The sequence below is a fragment of the Argiope bruennichi genome, chromosome 4 (genome assembly GCF_947563725.1).
Source record: "Argiope bruennichi chromosome 4, qqArgBrue1.1, whole genome shotgun sequence".
Lineage (NCBI taxonomy): Eukaryota > Metazoa > Arthropoda > Arachnida > Araneae > Araneidae > Argiope > Argiope bruennichi.
Genome location: NC_079154.1, coordinates 7,168,553 through 7,192,615, shown reverse-complemented (window position 1 = coordinate 7,192,615; position 24,063 = coordinate 7,168,553). Strand labels below are relative to the sequence as shown.

Below are 24,063 nucleotides of genomic sequence, written 5' to 3'. Positions count from 1 at the left end.
CATACGAAAGTTTTCCCGAGTAGTTGGATTTTCTTCTATTATGTTGAATCCAAACGATGAAATTCTTTCAAAAAAAGTAATTTGTACTTAGAAAAATAAATGAACTCAATTTTGTACTAGAGGAAAAAAATTTGGAAAATTATTCACTGCATAAAACAGTTCATTTTAGTGCGTTTAGAAAAAACAATAAATATAATTGTATTTTTACAATTATATTTATTGAAGTCAATTTTTTGACCTCAGAGTTTTTATAACCTTCCCCCCTCTCCTCCATATCCAATGCCTCTCGAATGCAAAATATTTAATTTTTCCACCATTCATGATTTTGAATATAAATAAAATATGGTCACCTTCTGAGTGGAAATGCCTTAGAAAGACGTCTACACCAACGCTAAAAACGATCCAACTTCAAATCACGAATATACTACACGTCGAATGCAGCGGTCCCCCCACCCACCCCGCGATGGCAAAACTGTTTCATCAGAAACTCAAGCAAAGCACGCGAATTGAGGGAAAATGCCTGCCTATGACATAAAACCTTCCTCCACGAAGCCGAAGTTCAAGAGCGTGATCTCTGATGGTGAAACCCAGGTGTGTTCCGAAATGCGCCGAAGAAGCCTCTTATTGCCACTCCGGCGCAGGGAGTAGTAAAAAACACAGGAAAAAGATATTCCGATTTCTCTCTCCTCCCCTACAGCAGAAGATGGTTCTAACAACTCTCCGCATTCAGTAATGGAGGACACGTTTCTTATGCTTTGCCCTTCACATTTGCGATGCCAAGGTTAGAAAGACGAGCCTGTAAAAAACGCGCAATTTTTCGCATGCTCACATTCGGTTTAAATATTTAAAAAAATAATATTAAAGTAGAAAGGAAATAACAGATTGAAATGGCTTTATAGCATTAACGGAGAACAGTTTGACGAATACAAAATGAAAAATCTAATTTCGACAAATTACAAAAGAAGGAGAACTTAAGATATGCAGAAGCTTAAATATATATGAGAGTAATTTAACCGCAAAATTATATAACACATATACTTTAAACGAAAAAAAAAAAATGACACTAATTGGGAAATACGAACTTTCTTCTTAATTCTGATATATGTGTGTGTGTGCGAGCAAACGAATTTCCAAATACATTAGATCTATACGTAACCTAGATTCTAAGTTAAAACTGAAAACTACAGGAAATTAAAAAAAAAAAAAAAAAAAAAAAAAAGACTTAAACGTGCGTTACTTTGTTTTTAAAACATCAAAAATATCCGAGCCACCTGTCTCCGCATCCACAGGAATGTGGACAAATACTAATTATTTTACATAATACTTTAAATATGTTTTATATTCGTGATATGGAACAATTCCAGTTCCTCGTGCTGCTACTCTACAATCTTTTTCAAATATACAAGCTATGAAAAACAGCAAATGAGAAACAACCTTTCCTTTGTTCTAGTTTAAAAAAAAAAAAAAAAATCACTTAACTTTTATTTCACATCTGGTTAGACATGCGATCGCATATCGAAACCAGATCATCAGAAATATTCGTAATGATTGCGAAAAAAAGTTGCTTTTTTTCTTTGTAGAATTTTTTTGGGGAAAAAACGCATTTTGGGGGTGGCATTTTTTTTAAAATAAAGAAAAGCCCAATGAAATGAGTGTATACAAAAAATGGCACATTTGCGACCACCATCCCCTCCCCCATCTTTTTTGTTTTTGTTTGTTTGAAATACCAGTCTAACAGCGTTCCTCGGATCATACAATTCCTTTTCTTTGACCAATTCAATTGAAATATCCATGCAGTGTATATGCGTATAAAAGTAACAGGCGAAATAATGCCGAGATTTATATACACAACATCTCATTTTCTTTTTTACATCAAAATACCACATACAAAAAAAAATCCTTATTGTTATAACTAATATATATATATATATATATATATATATATATATATATATATATATATATATATATAACTATCGACAGAGCATTTGCATGGAGGTAACAAGCAAAAACGATTATTGCCAATAATAGTTCTAAATGATACATTTTTTTGTACATTTAAATTTAGCTGATGAATTTAATAATATTTAATTCTGATGAGAAACTTTTACTTTGCTGTCTAATATTTTTTCGTCGTTGAAATAATATAAATCAAAAACATATTTCTGCTCTAATTTACTGACACTGTTTATAATATTATTTCGAGACGCCTCCACTGATTCGAGTTAACTCGGATTGTCTTACTTTTGCTACTAAAGGCACTGCATACAAATGCGATCATTCAGCCGTGTAACGGAACAAAGCTTCCAAATACAGCTGCTAATTCGTACATTAAACTTGGTGCAACATACTGCCACTGTTATATCAAAATATTGCATGTTGAATTTGCCAAAACGTTTTTTTATGCAAATACTTAAACAAGTTAATTGCAATTACTATTAAATTGTTGTCTCTATCTCCACTACTATTAAAAATATACAGTGTGTATGTGTGTGCGCGCGCTTAACGCATGTCATTTAAAGGAAACAACGACGATAAAGCTTTGGGAAACGGCAATGATAATTGCAAAACAAAAACTAGAGCTATTTCATCTTTAATGTATAATACATCTACAAAACCTACAGCAATGTCGTATTAAAAAAGTTAAACTTAACAACTCTTAATCTTCAGCAGCTTGAATATTTATCAGTAGGATAGATGCAGATGCTAAGAAAAATTCTATAGTTTCTCAATAGTGTGATATAAAAAATTTTATTCAAAACAACCTGACCTAGAAATTATCCTAAAAAAATAATAGGTTCTATAAATGAATTCTTAAGCAGGTATGCAACTATCTGCAGTGCAAAGTTAACAAAACGAAATTAACTTCCTTTAAACATCATCAACAAAATCTTGCCCAAAATGGATTGCAAAAAGGTCCATTTATTTTCAAATACAGCAGGCTACATAACAAAATCTGCAACTATACAAACAAATTTTTAATAATTATCTAAGCTACATATTCATTTCTTGGCTTCATTAAATTTATCATTAAAATATAGTTTTAAAATGCCAAAAGAAAACCAATTATTTAACCATTCTGTAAGTTATTCTAACAAAATAAGATTCTCTCATTTTTTAAAAAAATACTTGCAAGATAAACAGTTCTATTATTAATTAACTCTTTGTTAACATCATATTAAAGACATTAATATTAGTTATATAACTTTTTAAATTTCACCTAATAATGTATAGAAAATGAAATTTTAAAAAAAATGGAGCTAATAAAAATTAGGAAATAACATTCAGTTATCTAGAAGTTTTTTCCTGATTAAGCTAACTTCTCGTGAGAGGAGAGGGATTAAATAAGTAAATTTAGCTTTTTACAAGACAATTAAAAGTTGTTCATTAACCCATAAGTTGTTCTATTCCACAAATATGTATTATTCTTCACACTCCCAACTATGCAATTTTATTTTAATAATATTATTAATCTCAGTTTAAATCCTCCATAAAAGATATACAGAGAAAAGGTACACCGTAAGTAAAAAATAGAATAATATGTGTTTTGGAAAAGAAAAAGTATCTTATAAAATAAATAAGAGAACTCAAATGAACAATATAATAATCTAAAAATAATTTCAACCTTTAATTATCTCTGCAAATGATAAATATGCAAAATGAAAACAGATCTAATTCCAGTACTTGCTACTTATATACTTATTTCATGCATTCACAATCTCATTTTATTATTCACTTATAAATGGACCAATGCTTCTTCCTTTCAAAGCTGAACAATGAATTCCCTATGAGTATTTTCTTTTTAAACTTCACTTTTTCTTTACTTAAATCTTAACTGATTTTAACTAATATTATTTTTACTTCATCTGAAAAACTTTTGTTTGTGCAAGTTTTAAAAAACATGCATAACAATCAAAATCTAATCAGTCACGAAAGAAATTTCATAAAAGCTTTTAATTCAAATAATAGCATAATAATAAGAAAAAAGACAGTTCTTATAATAAATACAAATATACAATGCAAATTAGTATGCCTATACATTATAAAAAATTCATCAAATGGAAGAAACTATAAAAATATTATTTTCAATTTAATTACATAATTAACTATAAAAGAGACAATAATAAATAATAATTCAGCAGAATCAGCAAGCACCTTTAAGATCCAATTCTTGCAGAGAAACTCGGTGCACATCATATTGGAAAAATTAAAAAAATAATAATACATAATTATAAAACCAAAATTAGGAAGTCACCTTACAAAATTGCTGCTTAAAATTTGCAAAATTTATTACATAATAAATTCAGGATAAGCTCTAAAATATAATTTTGTAAAAAATGAGGCATGTATAAAACCTAAAAAAGCAAGAGAGAAACTATAAAAGCCCTCCACCCCCCACTCCTAAAGAAACTTTTAATATTTTTTACTTAAAGTAATATTTTTAAAAGTTTTCAATGAAGAATTTCATAAGTGCATTCAATAATTTTTAATGATTTGATAGCTGATACTTTAAAAATAGTTATCAGCATCAGTAATTTTATCATCAGTGTACAATGATACCGGGCAATGCATGCTAGATGTCCTTATCATGGCCCAAAAGTTAATTTCTAAATTATTAGAGATAAGCCTTTATTTATAATTGAAAAATGCGTCATAAAGTTTAGATTTTAGAACTTGTATCAATAAGTTTAAAGCTGAAAAAATCTTAAAATCTTAATCTTTTTAGCCTTCTACTAATTAGTCTTGTAATCTATTTAATCAAATGAATGCATGAAAAATTTCAAAACAAAAGGCTTCTTTTTATTCTTCTTTGTTTAAAACCAATTGAACTATTTAGCTTTGAATATCACTATTTTATATTATTAAAACTATTCCGCAAGTGCTTCATGGAAGAAATGCCAATCAGCAGGCACTCGTGCTTGAAACAGCCAGATAAAAATAATGAAATACTTTGGTCAATTAAAATTGCAGAGTGATGAAACTTTTTTTATAATAGAGTGTCTAGAAAGATAAATAAGATTATGGAGGTTGTATAAAAAGTTAGACTATATAATTTTTTCAGCAGTATAATTGTATACTTACAAACTATTTTTCCAATTGGAAGTATATCTTAAAGTATATATTTATCTAATGATTTCGAAATTAGCTGTTGGATCAAAATTGAATTGATATTTTACATACAATTTATAGGATCCTATTATATTATGAAATCTCCTCTTAAATAATATATTCAAAAACAGAATTCTTGAAGTTTCAAAAAATTTTCAAAATTTATAAGTTACTATTCTTAAAATTACTATAAGGTTTTTATTTATTCTTCCATGCTGGTACAAATAACGAAAGTTTGTTACCTACATTTCTATCCATATTCTTGAAAAAAATAAGAACATTGACGGAATTCTACTACATCACCTTTATTTATGAATTAATATTATAATATTTTTGAAAATGTATTTCATCTCTTAATCTAAGTAAGTGCATATATAAAATGAATAACTTTCTTAAATTAATGCAATTACAACTTAGTAATGAAAGTTTAGTATTAAGAAGATGAAATATGCATCGATTTTTGTCCTCACTCAAAGTGCTAAATTCAGTAAAACATTCATTGAATATATACCTAAAACATTTAATCTGCAAAAAAAAGATATGTTAATTCTTTATTTTTGCAAAAAAAAAAAAAAAAAACACCTAATATTAATTCCTTATTTTTGATCCATGGTCTTGATACTTATGCTATGAAAGCTGATATAATTCTGTATATTCAAAATACAGTAACAATTCTTTACAAAATGAAGAGCATATATATTTATCTGTCGCCTCTCTCAAGTGGTTACAATTTAAATATAGATACTTTTTAAGTTCAATTCCAAAGTTAAGAGTAAATTGCTCTGTATAATTAAAAAAAATTATATTAGAGGTGATGCCTATCATATTTTTCAATAGGGACTGGTTATAACCTGTAATGATCCTTCCTCACGGTAAGCTTTCAAAAGAACAAAATTGCACAAACATGAATTCCAGTGCTTCTAGTAACGGAAACCTATTAATTTGTTAATTTAATTTAAATATGACAAAGAAGATCTTAATACTGTGTTCTCAAAACGAAAAGGGTAATGTTACATTATATTTAATGTGCATTTTTATTAATGTAAAGTAGGAGAAGGGAGTCATAAATTTGTAAGCTAAACATGAACAACATGAATTAAAGAGAGCAAATATTTTATGCAAGTTCTCATCAGATAGGATATATGGGTTATAAAGCCACATACAAAAGGAAGGAAAACAAATTCACAGAGCAGTTTCATTCCATTTAATTAAATAGACATTTTAAATTATCTTTATTGATTGTCTAATCTTAATCTTATTTCATTATTATTGTAATTGATCATCCTTCATAATACATCAATACTTACCTCTATATATTCTGAAGAATATATCAATATTTCTTTTCATAAAATGAGAAAATTTCAAAATTTTATCATTTATTTACTTAATTATTCCTGACTCAAATTAATGATCAAAGGTTTGCAATGAACAGCAATATCAAATTATAAATTCACATGAAAGTAATTGCAAAAATAAATAAACTAAAATATCTATAAATTAATTTTCTGCTTTTTATATTTTGAGACATAACCTTAACTAGTTAAAATTGATCTTAAAAACAATAAAGGATGAAATATTTAACTTGCATTATTTTTAGCTATTCAAAAATAGATAATATATGACCCTGATTTGAGAATTAGTTTGCAACACACATTTTATCAAAACTGGAAAAGTGGCAATAATAAACAGAGAAAAGAAGATCAAATAATTGATCAAAATAAATGTCAGTAAGCTCGTAACTAATTGGTATTAATTAAATAATAAAAAGACAAATAAAATTAATAATTTTTTCAAATAAAAATGATATGCTTAATTTTTAAACAATATTATTTCCTGGGGAAAAAATCATACAATGTCAGAATAGCGGCTTAATTTTTAGACCAAAATATAAACAATGAAAACCTTTTATGAATCTAAAAGACATGCTTATTACACAATAAACTTTTATTTTCTATTTATAAAAGTGCCACTTATTCTCATTCATCTTTATCAATTTTATGATAAGAATAGATTTTAAAATTCATGCATTTCAAGAAATAATTATTTTAGTGGAGAAAAAGGAAACAAAAAGCAATGTTACAATTTTCACACATATATTCAAAATCTTTGTTCCCAGTCATTTTAAAATAATTACACAAATAATAAATATAAAGCAATAAATTTAAATTTCTACACATGAAAATTTGGAATTTTATTTAAATGTGCAATTTACCTCTCTAAAGGATTTCAAAAATATTTTTCTATATTAATATTGTAGTGAATTAAATTCACATAATATAAAAAACATGGCAGAATTTCCTTAGAATTTTATAAAATACTCCTAAAATTCGAATTAAAAGAAATATAATTTTGACAGTTATTACAATATATTTAGGTAACAATTATATCTTTATTTATTTTAATATAAATAAAAAGTGAATTGTTTTTATTTCTATTCCTATATCAAGCTACAACTATAATAACTAAATTTATTAAACTGAAACAAAAACTATAAGAAATTTAAGAAACAGCATTTTTTCAATATTAAATCCATAATAGAAATTAATCAAAATGTGTTTTTAAATTTAAATTGTAAAACCACATTTTTTTTTTTTCTGTTTATGTTGGTAAATCAAGATTTAAATATGGCTGATCTTAAAAAGGAACAAAGAAATTATACAAAAAACTAGTAATCTACAATATCATATAATTATAAAGTAAATGTTTATTAAATATATGAACATCGCTGTAAAAGTTTAAAAATAAAATATTATTTGTGTCTACATATTCTGGTCAGTTTGCTACAAAAATAATTATTTATATATGCACAACAGAATTTAGTGCATTGACAATCAGTAAATTTTTACAGAAATTATATTTTACATAAACTAACTTATAAAATGACAAAGGTGGATAATTATTTCATATTTTTAAGGAATTTTTTTTTGCACGGAGTCAATTATGAAAAAAACATAAGTGTAAACAGTCAATACAATTCGATACTATTAAAATCAAATTCTTCAAGAATTTAAATCGTATTTGAAACAAAAGCTGTAACTTCTAGAATGTAGATTTGATGATTACGAAATAAATTAGTAATTATTTTAAGATTTTCTAGTAAAAGGAAATCTTGGTAACGCATCCAACAAATATGGCGTCCAGCTTGAAGATCATTAAATGGACGTTGATTTTTATACACAGTTATGTTTGGATCTTTATCAAAACTTCACGACAGTGTGTTAAATTGATGAATATTTAAATATCGATTCATTATCATAAAATTGTATAAATGTACAACAGTTAGAAAGCTTAATTTTACTGGAACTCAGATTTTTTTTTAGTTGTATCTGATCAGAGTGCAAACATGCAAAAACAATGTATGAAAATGATTTTTTTACCAGTGCATTTTGATGTTAATTAAATAATAAAAAACAAAAAAGTATTTTCTCACCTCTACAACCTGGCGATGAAGTGGACTGGGATTCGGGCGATATCCTATTGTCAGGCGACAGCCGTGTTTTGACTTTTGTTCCATCGCTTGACCAAGTGACCGGTGGTGAATTCGAAGGGCTGCTCTTTAGACATCTCGTAGGACTACAAGTCTGCATTAAAGACAATGGAACTATAGCCCTGATAGGACCCTGCTTTGTAGCGGTACCACCGGGAGAAACGTTTTTTCGCACTCGCTGCGATTGTTGGCCCGACATTGTATATTTTTTAATTTATAAAAGCTCTTGCATTCGTTATGAGAAGATCCTAATTTTATTACTGAACTACCCAGAGTTCAGAATTGACAAATAAAAATTCCCTAATACGATGCTTAGAGAACATAGTCTCTCGGAGATCCTCAGTTCTCTCTCTTCCACCGACACATTCACCGCTCCGTCTGTCAAAATAGTGCGTAAGGAGCAACATACAACATCTATGGATAGATGTAGTAGAAAATACAGGGTTGCTTTACTCTGCCTTCTGCTCGTGCACACTAAAACTCGCCAAACAGCAGGAGAAAATTCCCCAAGAGCGCCAATGAACTCCCAACATGGCTTGTGTAATCTGCAAGCCTAATTATTCAATGAGCTGAAGTTAATCGCATTTTGAAAGTGCATTACGCAGCGTTTTTCTTGATAGCTGTAGATACGTTGAAATCCATGAAATAAATTACTTAAAACTGTAAAAATAAGTGATTTACTGTTGATATTCCTCTAACGTTCATTCGAGCACTGCAATCGAATCATTTGTCCGTTATACATTGCCGATGCTTCTACTTCCCATGGAATCATGTTCAGTTAAAGTTTCGCGTAGAGTTATAAGTTGATATGCTTCGTACAATATTTTATAGGTGTTTGAATGACAATTAGAGTAGATTGGTAAGATTTTGAGCTACTTAACTAATAAAAAATAAGGAAAAGATTTCAGATTTCTGAAGTTATAAATACGACCGCGAATTCTATATCTACCTGCTCTTACATAGAATGACCCCCAAGACTATTCAATTGCTTTAAGATATAATCAGAAAAAAAAGCCTGTGGCTGGGATTGAACAAAAGAAATGTCTACTTTTTTTTTTCGAATCATAAATTTATAATAAAAAGTAACAAAATTTGTTTTTAAAACATTGATTTTTTTATATATATAAAAATGAGAATGGAAAATAGAGAAAGTGGAAGAATCTGTCATAAAAAGATCTAGCAATAAAATTTTTTTTGGATACATTTACCAATTTGCAACCCTACAAAAGTAATTACAAAAAAAGAATAAATTTCAGCCATTATTACAGACTGTCACTTAATTTTTTGGATACGATGCACAGGAACAAAACGTTATATTATTTTTAAAAAAACTAAAAAAAAACTTACTCTTGCTTTAAAATTAATTTTTAGTTATTGAAACAGTTCTGGCCAGTGATGAAGTATATGTTTAAGAAAATCATTCATTTTTAGTAGCTCACATTTACAATTAGAATTTTAAAAATTAAAGTGTTCTTTTTAGGAATTATATATATTTAATTATACCCATAAAATCTTTTTTTATTTCCTTTACTAATTATCTCTGGCGATCAGCTGATTCGTCAAACATAGTGATTGTGTTTAAAATAATTGAATTAATTGTCAAATATTTTTTGTGCATGATTTTAATTTTCTACATGATTTCTCCGAAAATAAATGTTTCCAAAAATAAAATAAGCATTAGAGCCGCCTTGTTATTTTATTAACTTGGACATTTCTCTTTTTATTTTGAATATTTTAAATAGAATGAAGTCCCATAATATCAAGAAAATGTGCGGGTAATATATCTTTTAATTATATGTTGCTTTTCGTTATATTGTAGTTTTACTTTCTTATTTATCGCATTATTTCGGCGGATATGATCATTCTTTCACTTTCAGTAATAAAAGAAAATCACGTCATTATATATTTCATAAAACAGTATTTAAATATCGTTAAAATTTAATTCAACAATTTTATTAAATAATTAATTTAGAAATTTCATTAAATATTTAATATGACAATAGAAACGATTTAAATCTGCAACGAATAAATGCATTATTTTAAGTTATAGTTGAAAATATGCTTTTAAAAAAATTTCAAAATTTAGAAAAAAAATTACACATCCAATGAATTTATACCAATACTAAGATTATCTTCTTAAATTTTGAAACGATGTAAAAACTTGTTTTTGTACAATAATATTTCAAAATTTAATCGCGGAAAAACGCCAAGATATCGGAATTTCAAACAAGAATTTCAAGGAAAAAAAAAAAAAAAGATGCTTTGAAATGGAGATTTTTGCTCTCCAAAGTAAATTTGATAGCTCTAGATCGAATCGTCTGGCATGCCTACGCCAGCACAAAAGCACAGACACATTCTTCTTTATTTTTAGAAGAGATTGACAATTTTTTTCATTTCAAAAAGAATCGGAAAGAAAGAAAAAAAAAAGACCCCTTTGTTTAAATTCAAGTGCTTGTCACTTTATCATTTAAACGCTTCGCTGCCTAATTTAATTTGACAAATCTGTAAATTGAAATTTTATAAAACTGTTTATTCATTATTAGTGAGTAACCTAGACAGCTTTCATTGAGTTCAGTGGCAGTGGCGTAACTGGGGTGGGGCAGACAGAATAGCCAACTGGCGCAAAATTGTGGAATAATATAATTACATTTAATAAAAAGTACATTTTTTTCACTCTTTTTCCTTAGAACTAAAATAAAACTTCTTAATAGCTAGAATGAATTTTTCCCACTCTTTTTAATATTCCTATATATTTTGCTACTTCGTTTAATTCCTACATTCAAACCACTAATTGAATTCCGTACGCAAACATCGTTTCTGCATACCCAACCGAGCCACGAATGTTTTTGAAAATACTTTTTTGATTAATTAGCGATGACAAATATATCTCAATGATATAAGCGAATCATGTGAGTAATATTCGATAAACTAGACTCAACTTGGATGTTATATAACTAAACTCGGAAGGTCATATCTCTATTTACATAACAAAGCAAAAGACCGATTAGTGTTTTAAAATGTTGGATTGTTTAGAATTGCTAAAAACTGAATGAGAAGAATCATGAATAAATTTCATCAATAATAAAATGGCTGAGCTTAGAAATTATACATTAAAAGAAAAAAAACCATATGCGATGGAAAAGGTATGGATAGAGTAACTAGCTACTAATTGGATATTTCTGTTGCTTTTTAACACCTGATTCAATTTATTTCACTGTTAAGTTCACATCAAAAAAAAATGCTCGACTTTTTTTTTCTGCCCATAATGTTGGCATGGCGCTTGGAAACGAATTTTTCGAAAGGGCCTTTGAATTGCATTGATTTTAAGCAAAATAAGCTCTAAATATTCGAAAACTTATTTTTCCTCGATTTAAATGTTAAAAAACAATCAGCAATATATGCCACAATCATAGAAAATATAAAAAAAGTAAAGAATACTGGCTAAAATCTTTTTTAAAAAAAGATTAACTGATCTTAAATATTAAACAAAAATTAAGAATGTTACTTTGAAATTAAATAAAGACATTGGAAGCACATTTTAACAATATTTTTTTAATAATTGCCTTTATAACTTTCATAATATTTATTTTTTATAAATAATTTAATTAATTTTTTCGAATAATTAAGATGTTGCGACCAGCTGTTAGGGCTTATTAGTTAAAAAAAATTCATATATAATTATTTAGGCCTAATATCAACTCCCAATCGCCATAACACTTTTTTTTTTTTTGGAAGAAGGGTGCGTTATGAGGATTAGTTTAACAAATCGCAAGAGACGTTATTATGGTATTTGCCCTGAGCGCAATTTTATGTAGGTACGTCTCTGTCTGCGATATCATTATTAATTTTGTTCGAAATCTGTATTGACATCTTTTTTTATTATTATTGTTATTTTAATAAATGAATTCGAAGTACGAATTAGTTCAAATTGTTCAAAAGAAATCTGAATAACTAAGCAGGATTTTATTAGAGAAATTACATAATTTGTTTTTATGTGTTATAAAAATGGAATTAAGAAAAATAGTTAGATATAAACTACGTACCATTCTTAAAATTGGAACTATTAAGAAAACAGAAATGAGAATTGGAAGCGCTATTAAAAATATAAATAAATTTAAAAACGAAAATAAAAAGATGCTTATAACACTGAAATGAATTTCCAAATGTACAATGTACAAACAAAAAAATTAACTATTTCATTCCTTAAAATCTTCCTTATGTTTTTATATTTTGAGTTAAATTTGAAATATTTATAATATAACAAATACAGTAGACTCCCGATTATCCGCGGGCGGGTTATCCGCGCCTGCCACACGAAGGTTTTTTTTTTTTTTTTTTTTGACTGATTTCTTCAAAAAGGTGTAGTTTTACAGTTATGCTTTTGTAATTACATAATACATTACAGTATTAAAACAGTACATATGTATTAATTTTTCTGTGTATCCTTGACACCTCTCGTAAATACAAAGCACTTTTCTGTTTTCATTAACAAAATGCATTTTAGGTTAGCTTTGAGTGATATACTAAAATATTAAGCGCTAGTTAAACATTTCCTGCTGTTTATTTTACGTTTTATTGTACATAAAACGATTTTTCAAAGTTGGAATGACTGTTTTCTTTTTTGCTATACCCGTTTTTAGCTTTATTCGGATTATCCGCGATTTTTGTTATCCGCGGCTGCCGCGCCACCCAATTCCGCGGATAATCGGGAGTGTACTGTACTTGTAATTTCAAAAAAGCTACTAATAAGTTAAATGATATTACATCATATGTGAGAAAATAAAAAAATGCTTAACATTTATGCTCAATTGTATGCAAAAGAGTACGATTTTCTAAAAATATATGTATAATTTTAATTTTTTGATGATTACAATATTTTCTCTACACTTCCTATCCGAGAAAGTAGGAATGAAGAAAAGGCCGGCTTAACAAATTTGAGTATACTAGACTGGAATAATTTGGTCCTTTATTAGTAGAGCTCAAAATAAAAATTTTGATGCCAACAGCTCAACAAGAATACCGTCTTAATGAAACGATTGAGGGGTGATTTATTTCATTTGCAATTTACAAATCGATGTCTTTTTTTAAAATGCAATTTTGCAAGGAAGCTTCTTGCACTCTTTATTCTATAAATGATTAATTTAAATGCTGATAGTATAGCATTTTTTCTTCTATTACTGCATATTTATTTTATATAAAAGTGCAAATGCATCAGTATTTATAGTGTAGGATAATTATTATTTAACTAAACGAAATTTATATATTCTCACAATAGAATATATAAATTAATGTAACAATAGCTATATGTGCATAAACATTCTGCAGCTTATGCAATATTTTGCGAATTATTTATTTCATTGATATATTTGTTTGTGATAAATTCTTCAGTAAAATTGATTTAACTCCTACTTTTTAATTTTTTACCTTTTATACATAAAACGCTTATATTATTTACACTTGGTGACGATCGGTTTTTCCTAATACTAATTTACATTATTAGTGATTCAAAATTAAACTAAATTCAACATATTAAATGTTTAGGCACCTTTCAATGAACAACGCCCCTGGGCTACAGTCCAATTAGCTTATTGGATAAGACGTTCTTTTCCGAAAATAAAAAAATGTAATAAAATCGTTTGATAAAGAAAATTATGAATTCTAAAACATTTGTTTCCTAATAATAATGAACACCTAGGAAAGTGGCAGCTAAAACGTTTAAAATGTCTGACCCGGTGAAATTTTAAAACAAATTTATAAAAAGAAGAGAGGAAAAAAAGAAAAGGAAATATATTTTTATAAGGAAAAAAAAAAGGAGGTAGACAAAAAGATAGGAATAAAATCATTTGCTAATCAAAATAAGCAAACGATTTTATTTTTAAGTAATAAAGATATCTCCTTTTCTTTACATAATGATAAGTAAAATCTGGTGCCAATCAACAAACTACTGTACTTTTGCCTTTTAAAGCAGATCAATAGAAAAGAAGAAAAGCTGCATAAAAAAAAGCATGGAATAAAAGACCGGAGGGGGGGGGGGTCTTTTGCCAATGACGGTTTTGGCGCCATCAGCCGAAACAGGTTCTACGACTGGCGGACCGTGCATCGCTACTCGCAACAAGACAAGGTGAGGGTCAAAGTAGTATACTACTACGAGCCACCACCCCACCGCTCTCCCACCAGCCAGTGTTGTAAAGAATTTTCGCATTGCATACATAGTATTGTTGTGAACGAGGGGATTCGAAACGCTAGAAGGAGGCCCGGTCGATGCTCTTCGATGACCATTGTCTTGGTGGTCGTTTGCAAGAAGAGAGTGAGCAAGGGGTTCACAGAGGATGTTCCTATTTTCTGCCCACGTCCCAAAGTGCATTCCGGGTGGGGATGAAAGGGTGAATAGATCGATTCGGATGAATTTGCGCAGAAACCGAAACATCCACCCTTCCCTTGGATGTCCGTCCACGGACATCGGGCTCTGGACTTCCCGCGCACGAACTGCTAATCCCCCTCCAATCCTTGCGTCACTAAACAGCTTCGAGTGCGTTTAGCATGCACGGAAGTGCTCCTATTCAAAAAGAAAGGTACTTTGTGTACAATACTCGTTGCCTATTGAGATCAACTGCATTGAGTTGAGCTTCATTTTGATTCATTTGGCTGCCAGTTTTTAACTCTCTTCTTCTGAATTCACTTTAATGCTGCTGCATCCACTGGATTAGAAGAAAGATGCATCTAATCAACACATTGACTGCAGGATTACGCGCCTGTAAATTACAGATAATATGTAATTGTACCAGACCATCAATCTTATTGGATGATCCCTTCTCTTCTATAGTTAAGAGATAGCAAAGAAGGGGTCTGCTAATTAGATAGATGGTCCGAATATCAGGCGTAAGTTGTGGCAGCGAACTTGTAAAGAAGCCCTATAGGCATCTATCTTACATGCAATGAGGATGTAGGGGCCCTCTTCCCAAACTTCCTAAACCAGATACATTGTATTGCTTTTATTTTAATTTCTAAATAAATATTTTGTAATTACATTCGGAATCAATTTTTTTAAAAAGTAATAAAAACAGTGAGAGTAGTCTCAGCCAAACTTTCTCATACTCTTTAATAGATGTATTTATGCATTATTAACCGCATGCCAAAAACTGTTAGCGTGTGATCTTTGTCGATTAGTTGTTGACATGCGGTAAGTAATCAAGTACCAGAAAACTGAATTTGCATTTTGAACACCATTTTTACGACCGATTAATTTGACACAATATTAGCATTGTTGTCATAAAGTCACACACCAAATTTATATCTTATTATAAAGTCTTACATTTTTGAGACATTGCGTTTATATGCTTGTGAAAGTAGAGACCGACAAAAGATCATCCACCCTACGAATTTAGCTCAAAATCTGTCAAATATCTACAGTTCAAAGTTTTTTGCTTTGTATCAAGCAAATTGTTATACTTCTAATTCTCTATATTTTGCAACAATCATGTAAAGTTATATTCGGCCAGCCGGGCAGACAGACTTCCTCAGAATACATTCAATTCAATATTTATTAGAAATTTACAAAGTTTGTGTGTTTGCCAAATTTCATCTGTTTAGCTCAAAGTGTTTTTATGTTCACAGAAAGGCAGGCATATTTCCAAAAAAATTTATGGATTCAGTGATGGATTCACATGGAGATTCAGAAAAATCTGAAGTTTGAATTTCTTGACGATTAGAGCATTTTCTCTTAGGCTAAGCGAAAGTAATGCTTATATTAAAAAAAAAAAAATGCATAAATTAACTTTAAATAACAATATTAAAAGTCAAAAATGTTTTGAAATTTGGAAGAATTGAGGTGTGGGGGCACGTCTAAAAAGTATAAATCAAAAACATACTTGTTTAGGAGCTTATCGTTTCTTCAGAACCTTGCAGATAGCTTGGGAAATGTATTCTGTACTTCTGTACTGAATTAAGAAGTAAGTTGTATTTCTATCCATAATAAGTCTTTAAATAATGAAGATAAATGATAAAGAAACAAGAAATTTTCAATTTTTTTATCACTTTAAAAAAAACAACCTTAAAATTACTACTAAATCTTTTTAATGTTTACGAATTGTTTATTCTATAATTCAAAAACAGCAAAAATAAAATCTTTATACCAATTTGAACAAAAATATGCATTGCATAATAATTTATGAGGCTTTCTAATTAGAATATTTTATTATAATTTGGAGTTTGAAAAAAATAGCATTTAAAATAGCAAAATAGCTTTATTAAATGCTTATTATTTAACTAATTTCCTATTTAACTAAACTCATATATATAGCCATTCTTAAAGCACTTATTGCCTAATTCACTAAAGTTTGTTGTAAAAATGGATTCTGTCTATGTAAATTAATTCTATAAACAAGTGAAAGAAATTCTAACGTACTAACTTTTTTTTTGGGCCCCTTTGTAATGTAGCTTTGGTAATTCTACAATTTTTTAAATACAAAGGATTGGAAATAATAACATTGCCAAGCGAAAGTAGTAACTATTGATTGATAAGTATACTTTAACATTATCTATGTAAATAAAAGTAAAAATTCGGAAATAGTTTATTTGCAATAGAAATCCAAACTAATCGATAATTTTCTTCAAAATTTGCACTCAAATACTATGAAATATAAGGAAGGTTTCAGTAAAGGTTCGTAAGAATAAATAAGATAGATATTTTTTTTTATTCATTGAGAATTGTACTTATATGTCAGAACAGATTATTTCATCATTAGTGTTACTATCCCCATGAAACTTTAAAATATTTTAAATCATGTTATTTATTCGCCTGTCCTATTTATCATTAGTAATGCTGAATTAAATTTTATATTATTCTTTAAAATTTTAAATAACTTATGCGAAAAAAAAATCAGCTTTATGTAGTTATGTAGTTTTTAAAATTTGTTTGGAACAGTTTGTAATTTTTCGAGGCGTAACGAATTTTTTAAAGAAAATGTTTCCTGTAACTGATATTTATATTTTAATTAAAAATAATGTTGCAAATGATAAGAGAATTTTGTACATTATGACATTTATTATAAAAGTATTTTTCACTTTAAAAGTATTTGATGGAAATGTTTAATTATTTCGAGCAATGCCGGATGTTTCAGCTAATCGATAAATAAGTTTTGACTTTTAGAGACATCTGTCATAAGAATTATAATGCTTTATGATTCTATTATCTGCACATCTGAATTATAATGTATTATCTGCATACGTTTCTGGTGATCGTAATTGCATATTGAGCCATTCGAGACAAAAATAATTCTCAAAAATAGTGCCAACAAATTGATACTCGTCATTAGATATTTAAAAAAATAATAAGTTTCAAAATGAACGAGAACAACAACATGAAAAGACACATGATATTTTTCTATGTTAAAAATAATTTGGATATTTCGGAAATCACTAAATTTGAAATCGTTTTAATTATTTATATCATACGGATGGAACTTTGTGTGCTTGAATTGTTAAAATAGAATTAGTTATTTACAAATTTACCTGATAACAAAAAAAAAATCTCGGCTTTATCTGACGCAAGCATTCTTAAACCGAATGAAACTTTAAGCTTGATTTAATTTTAATCTAATAGGAAAGAAAAAAAAATTTGAAAAGTTCTTGACACATTCCACATTAGATAAAATTTTCAATTAGCGATAATAGATGATTTCTAGCAAACGGATACAGGTTTGGCGAGAAATCGAACGATGCTTTGCAGCGCCCTCTCCTGGATCCTAGATGGTTAACGCAGTACACTTTCGTCATAAAATCGTGCGTTTACGTTTACCTAGGTTACGATACGATTACTAACGATAAAAGCAGCTTGTACTTCCAGGGATTTCGTTATCTCTTCGAAACAGTGATAGATTTACTCGCCTTTTTAAGTTTGGAATTCTAAAGAAATGACGCAATTAATAAAATCATTCTAAAGAGGAGAAAAAAGAATCTTTCAATTCAGCATAAATTTTACGTTGTTTTTCAGTTAAATAGCAAAAGATAAAATGCTATTGATAAAATTATTTTAATGATAATAAAAAAATTAGATGTATCGAAACATAGTGTAAATAATGTTACGTTGCTTAAATGAACATAGTCTGAATATTAAGTAATATGTTCTTTAAGAGACACTAAAACATTATATTACGAATTTTAGAGATTAATTTTACACTCAGAAATAATTAATCATTTCTTATTATTTAATAGTTTCTGTATAAATTTCATGTAATATGTTAAATTATGAAATTTTGAGAAAAGAATGGTTTATTGATGATAAAAATCTAAATAAAACAATGAACAAAGGAGTAACAAAATAAGCAAAATTACATGAACATTAAATGTCACCCTTTTAAATTATCAAAATTATGTATGTAACATAAATTTTAAACTGCCTATTATAATAAAAAGGGAAAAAAATATGAAAGAAAGAATGGAAAGCTCATTTTTATTTCTATGTATTTTGCCTTTAATCATTGCTGACACAATTTTAAAAAGAAACATTCGAAATTCGATCTTAAAATTAATCAACGAATACTTTCAATTTTCAGTAAGAGATCATTCTTTCTTGCTTTGTTCTTTATTTAATCTCGAAAAAAAAAAAAATCCTATAAATTTTTTAGACGTACATTCCCTAAAAGTATCGTTTTTTATTCATTATATTATGAAATTGCACTCATCAAATACACTTAGACATACACAAATCAGAATTATTAAGAAGTAGAATGATTTCTAAAAAATCAAAGGTAGTCCAATTAGATTTTATGAGATAACTTTCGTACTCAATCACTGAAAACTTTTTTGTGTGTCATATCTTTTACCAAAAGCATTCTATTTTTAACAAATCTATCTTTAGAAATATGAAGCAAATCAAGTTAAATAAAATTCTATAAAATCTTCGTACGAGTCTTAAATTCTATCTGTACCCAGGAACGAACAAGTTGAAGAAATATGGTAAGCAATAAATATTGAAATTGTAAATACTTTGGAATTAAAGCATGGAATTACCAATAGATAAAATACTTCTGTTATTACACATAGATTAAAATTAAGAAAAAAAAAATTCCAGGATATCGCATAAAAAGTAAAAAAGATAAAATAGGGATTTTTATGTACAAGAGAATATAAGCATCTAATAAAATGAAAAAGCTTTAGTTTAATAAGAGGATTATAATATGAAATTGATATCTTGTTATTTAACATAATGAAATTCACTTATTTTACTGTAAACACTGAAAAATATATAACTGAATATTTTGAATAAAGTCAGCCATTTTCTCCATTTTATTTTATTAATATCAGTTCATAAATGTTTTAAATATTTCTCGTATGTAAATTTGTAAATTCTTCAAATATTTTTCAATTTTCGAAGAATTTCTATATGTAAAAAAGACACCAATCATTATGTCCCGGAAAGTTTTTGGAAACAAAATATTAGAATCATTTTTCTGAGACAAGATAAAATATCAATTTAATTAAGAATTTTTTCTAACTTACAGAATGATACATTAGTAAAATCTTATCTGTTACTTTCAATTATAAGCAATATATTATAAATAAATACCTTAAATTCGACTGTCAAAATTTGTATCAATACAGATTTGAATTAGATTTTTTTACATCTTACTATAGTTTTTTTATTCCTAAATGATACAGAGGTAAATTTAAATTCGCTTTTCAGATCGTTCAGAGAGCAACTTTTCAGATCGTTTGGTCATATTTGGTATTTCTTCTTAAAATCACCTGCCACTGGTTTGTCTTTCTTTCATTTATCCCCAAGAGGGTGGATAATGAAATTTTTATATGAATTACAGAAATTTTTACATAACCAGTGGTTAAAAATCATATCTCCAATCTTTTAGAACACAGTTACGAAAGTCGAAGTTTTTTTCACTTTATAATAATTTTTATAGCAATTTTAATTTTTGCAAATAAAAAGAAATTGTAATTGTTTAATATAAAATGGTGTTTGTGTGGTGTGTGAATTTCTTTTAGATAGTGTGAACGTTTGTATAAAATCGACGCAACCGATTCTAAAGCTTTTATCTCTCATTTCAGAATGGCCACTTTGCGATGAGAACGACCTTAAGATGCCTTTTCAAGATTGTGGAAATATACTCCAATACTTTCAAGAATAATATAATTTTTGCATTTCATAATTAAAAAAATTTATTAAGCAGGCGATGGCCATGACTTCTAAAATATATACAATTGTCTCGTATAAAGAAGAATTAATAAAGATATTTATAATATCGGAATTCTAAAAGAATAAGTTCTTGCAATCTAAGCCTATTTCATTTAACAAAATATTGTCAACGCATATACATATTTTGGTTAAACAAACTTCCAATAGTAGATTAAAAAAAAAAAATTCAAAACAAATATTACTTACGTCAAGTAAAGACATTTCTTTAAAATTTTAGATATATTTCTTGATTTGTTTTTAAAAAAATACAAAAATTTTCTTATTTTATTTAGAAGAGGCCGGAAAAGGGATTTTCCCTCTTTTCCACCTTCACTGATAATTTTCTACGAATAATTTCAGAAATTACAATTCTTGAGCGAAAGAAATAGGCAGATTTAATGCTTTTCAAGGCATATGTTTAGTCTTGAAAGAACCGAATATTTTCATATCATTTAACAATCTGGAGGATTTAAAATATTTTCAGTGAAATTATTCTATTGTAAAAGAAAGAAAATGAGAAATATTTCTTTGAAAACATCTGAAGTACGGTAATCATGCTCGTTCAATAAGTAATAAAGAAAAAAACAAAAACAAAACATGAGTGACGAAACACTGAAATAAAAACTTCATGAAACTGTTTTGACAATTATACCTTCTGTTTTAAATCTGTTTCTATTGATGTTCGAAAATTATGAAAGTAAATTAATAGCTGTTTCAATTCTATTGTAAAGTTTTGAGTAATACATTACCTTTAGATAATGAGGAAGAATGTTGCTAAGTAATTAGAACTTTGATTATTCTAAAATGTTTTTTTTAAATAAAAAGATTTTATTACGTTTTTATGGACGTAGGTTTTTATTTTTTATATATTTGCTTATACATCTGCATCAATTTATACGTATAAATCTAAATGGCAGGAATATATACTTTTTTTTTTTACATATTTAAGTTTTCAAATTAAACCTTCAGATTTATGAAATTCTATTTGCATGTTTATTATTACATTATGATTTGCAAAGGGGGGGGGGAGACTGCCTTCATTTTGTTTTCAGCATTCGTTCATTCTAAAATATAATTCTGTAATCTATTTTCATGCTAATGCATTCTAGAAAACCATAAAATTAATTCTCTTTACAATGTGAATCAGAATTTCTTTAATGTGTTTTCAGCTATTGTTCGTAATGAATAATAACGAGCTTCTAATTATTAGCAATGCATTGTGCTTGAACAAGAGTGAAGGTTGCAGTTAAGAATTCAGGCAGACGATTTTCGATGGAACATTTTCCTCCGTTTCCTTGATAGGAACGTGTGCTGGAGTAAAATCTTTCAAATATTTATCACCGGCCAAAGACAAAGGGTTACTACTGATTTCTCTCTCGAACACAATGAGTCCCTGAAGAGGCCGCTGATTGGCCAAGAGAAGGAGGAGCTCGCGTATCGATTCCCAGAGTCTTCCAGTGAAGGGAATAAAAATGAAATGTGAATCATTTTGGCAGTGGAGGAAAGGTGTCGCTTCGATCGATGCAAATTAGGAGCCACGTGTCTTTTACGTTCTCAGCATGAATGAGAAGGGCGGATTTTACGTTACCCGCAGAGAAGGGTCGCGCATGGGGATGGAGGCTCACTGAAGCCGTTGGTGGGTGGCAGAGGTGATGTTCTGAATCTCCAGAGTATATTCGACACGTTCTAACACCTTTCGGGGCTGCTGATTATTTTATTAAGCCTTGTGAAAGGACAAGATTAATGCCTCGCTAATCAATCGACCTAGGGAAGAACCACTGAAATCTAATCCTTTCACAAAATGAAATGATAAAGTTTCCAAAGATAAAATGAGCTTCATTTAAGCAAACAATTACAGATGTTTTCAAAAACTTAACCTTCATCGACTAACGACTTTTCAAGCAGAATCAAAATATGTCGTTTATGCGACACAACGCTGCATTTTTGGGGTCATTTTCAGATATATTTTTAAAAGTGAAATTTAAATTTAGAATTTTATTTAAACAAATATCAGATTAAAAAATTATATGACTAATTATTTAGAATTTATGAAATCTAAAAGGAGGTAATTAAAACAAATATTTAAGACATGCGATGAATGATCAGATCATGTCAAATAAATTAGATTTCGAATAACATGTCAGTAGCAAAAAAGAACACAAATCATTTATTAAAAGAATATATGCTCCAAAGAAAAAGAAAATATTAAAAGAATGAATCAGTATTATATCACGAGAAAAAAACTTCAGTTCTACAAAGAAAAAAATAATTGATTTTCTGTAAATGTGAAGAACACGTTATACATTTTCACTGGAAAAAAAAAAGATGTGGGGCAGAGATAAAATGGAATCTTATTTCGCAAAATCGATCGTCCCTAGAATTAATGGCGCCGTAGATGAGGCGTCAGAATTCTTCTACGATGAATAATTCATATATAATTTTAACACGTGTACCTCGTAAAAAATGGATGTGTTGTTATTTATAGAAACTGAAAAATGATTTTTATCTGCTTCGGGAGATGATGGTAAGCATTTCCGAAAGCATCCCCGAATTATTAATACGTTGAAATAAAAATAGAATCGTTTACCGCGTTCTTATAATCTATTTTGGAATATCACTCATTAATTTTAAAAAAATTTTAAAGTAAACTTTTAAAAAAGTTACTTTTAAAAGAAGAGATTAAAGAGAGAGAGAGAAGATGTTCGTTTTGATTTTTTTCCTCCATCAAAAAACTAAATAATTCATAAAATACGGTAGTCGGTGATTTTAAAATGCATTTAAATGCGGACCCATATCTTTCAAAGACGAAATGAAGAATTAGATTTAAAAATTAATATTATAATTGTGCTTTGATGGCTTTTAAAAATAAAGGAAAGCATATCAAATAAATTGAGTTATATGATTATAATGTTTATTTATATTGTTATAATAACAACATTCAAAATGTTGACCCGACTGAATTGTTGTTGCCTCCTCAGTTTTAACATAGGATATATTTTATAGAATCAATCAATTCGTTGAAAACGTTAAGCAGCAATTAATAATTATTCATTCACTTGACTGTATTTAGTGCTGTTACTATGACGACATATATTCTTAAAGCCAGATGAAAAGAGTTAGAAGTTAGGTGAATAGATAAAAGTAATATTTACAAAAAAAAGAACTTTTAGACTTATGTCGATAGAACTGATCATCTATGTTCTTATGACCTTAAAACAAAAGCTAAAAAATTTAAAAAAAAGCTAAAAAAAATCATAAATTAGTATATAGCTCAATTTTA

The 24,063-nt window shown here is 28.1% G+C and overlaps 1 protein-coding gene and 1 long non-coding RNA gene across 2 annotated transcripts in view; one reads left to right on the top strand and one right to left on the bottom strand.

The window, feature by feature from the left end:
• Positions 1-8,985, bottom strand: part of LOC129965591 (glucocorticoid-induced transcript 1 protein-like) — a 93,717-nt gene extending 84,732 nt beyond the window's left edge. Inside the window, exon 1 of the mRNA XM_056079620.1 lies at positions 8,540-8,985. Within this exon, the coding sequence (XP_055935595.1) occupies positions 8,540-8,795 (256 nt within the window). The 5' untranslated portion in view covers positions 8,796-8,985. The remainder of the gene's footprint in view (positions 1-8,539) is intronic.
• The window catches only part of LOC129965592 (uncharacterized), a 63,518-nt gene extending 42,648 nt beyond the window's left edge, over positions 1-20,870 (top strand). The window contains exon 2 of the long non-coding RNA XR_008784226.1: positions 20,657-20,870. This is a non-coding gene — a long non-coding RNA (uncharacterized LOC129965592). The remainder of the gene's footprint in view (positions 1-20,656) is intronic.
• Positions 20,871-24,063: the final 3,193 nt, after the last annotated feature.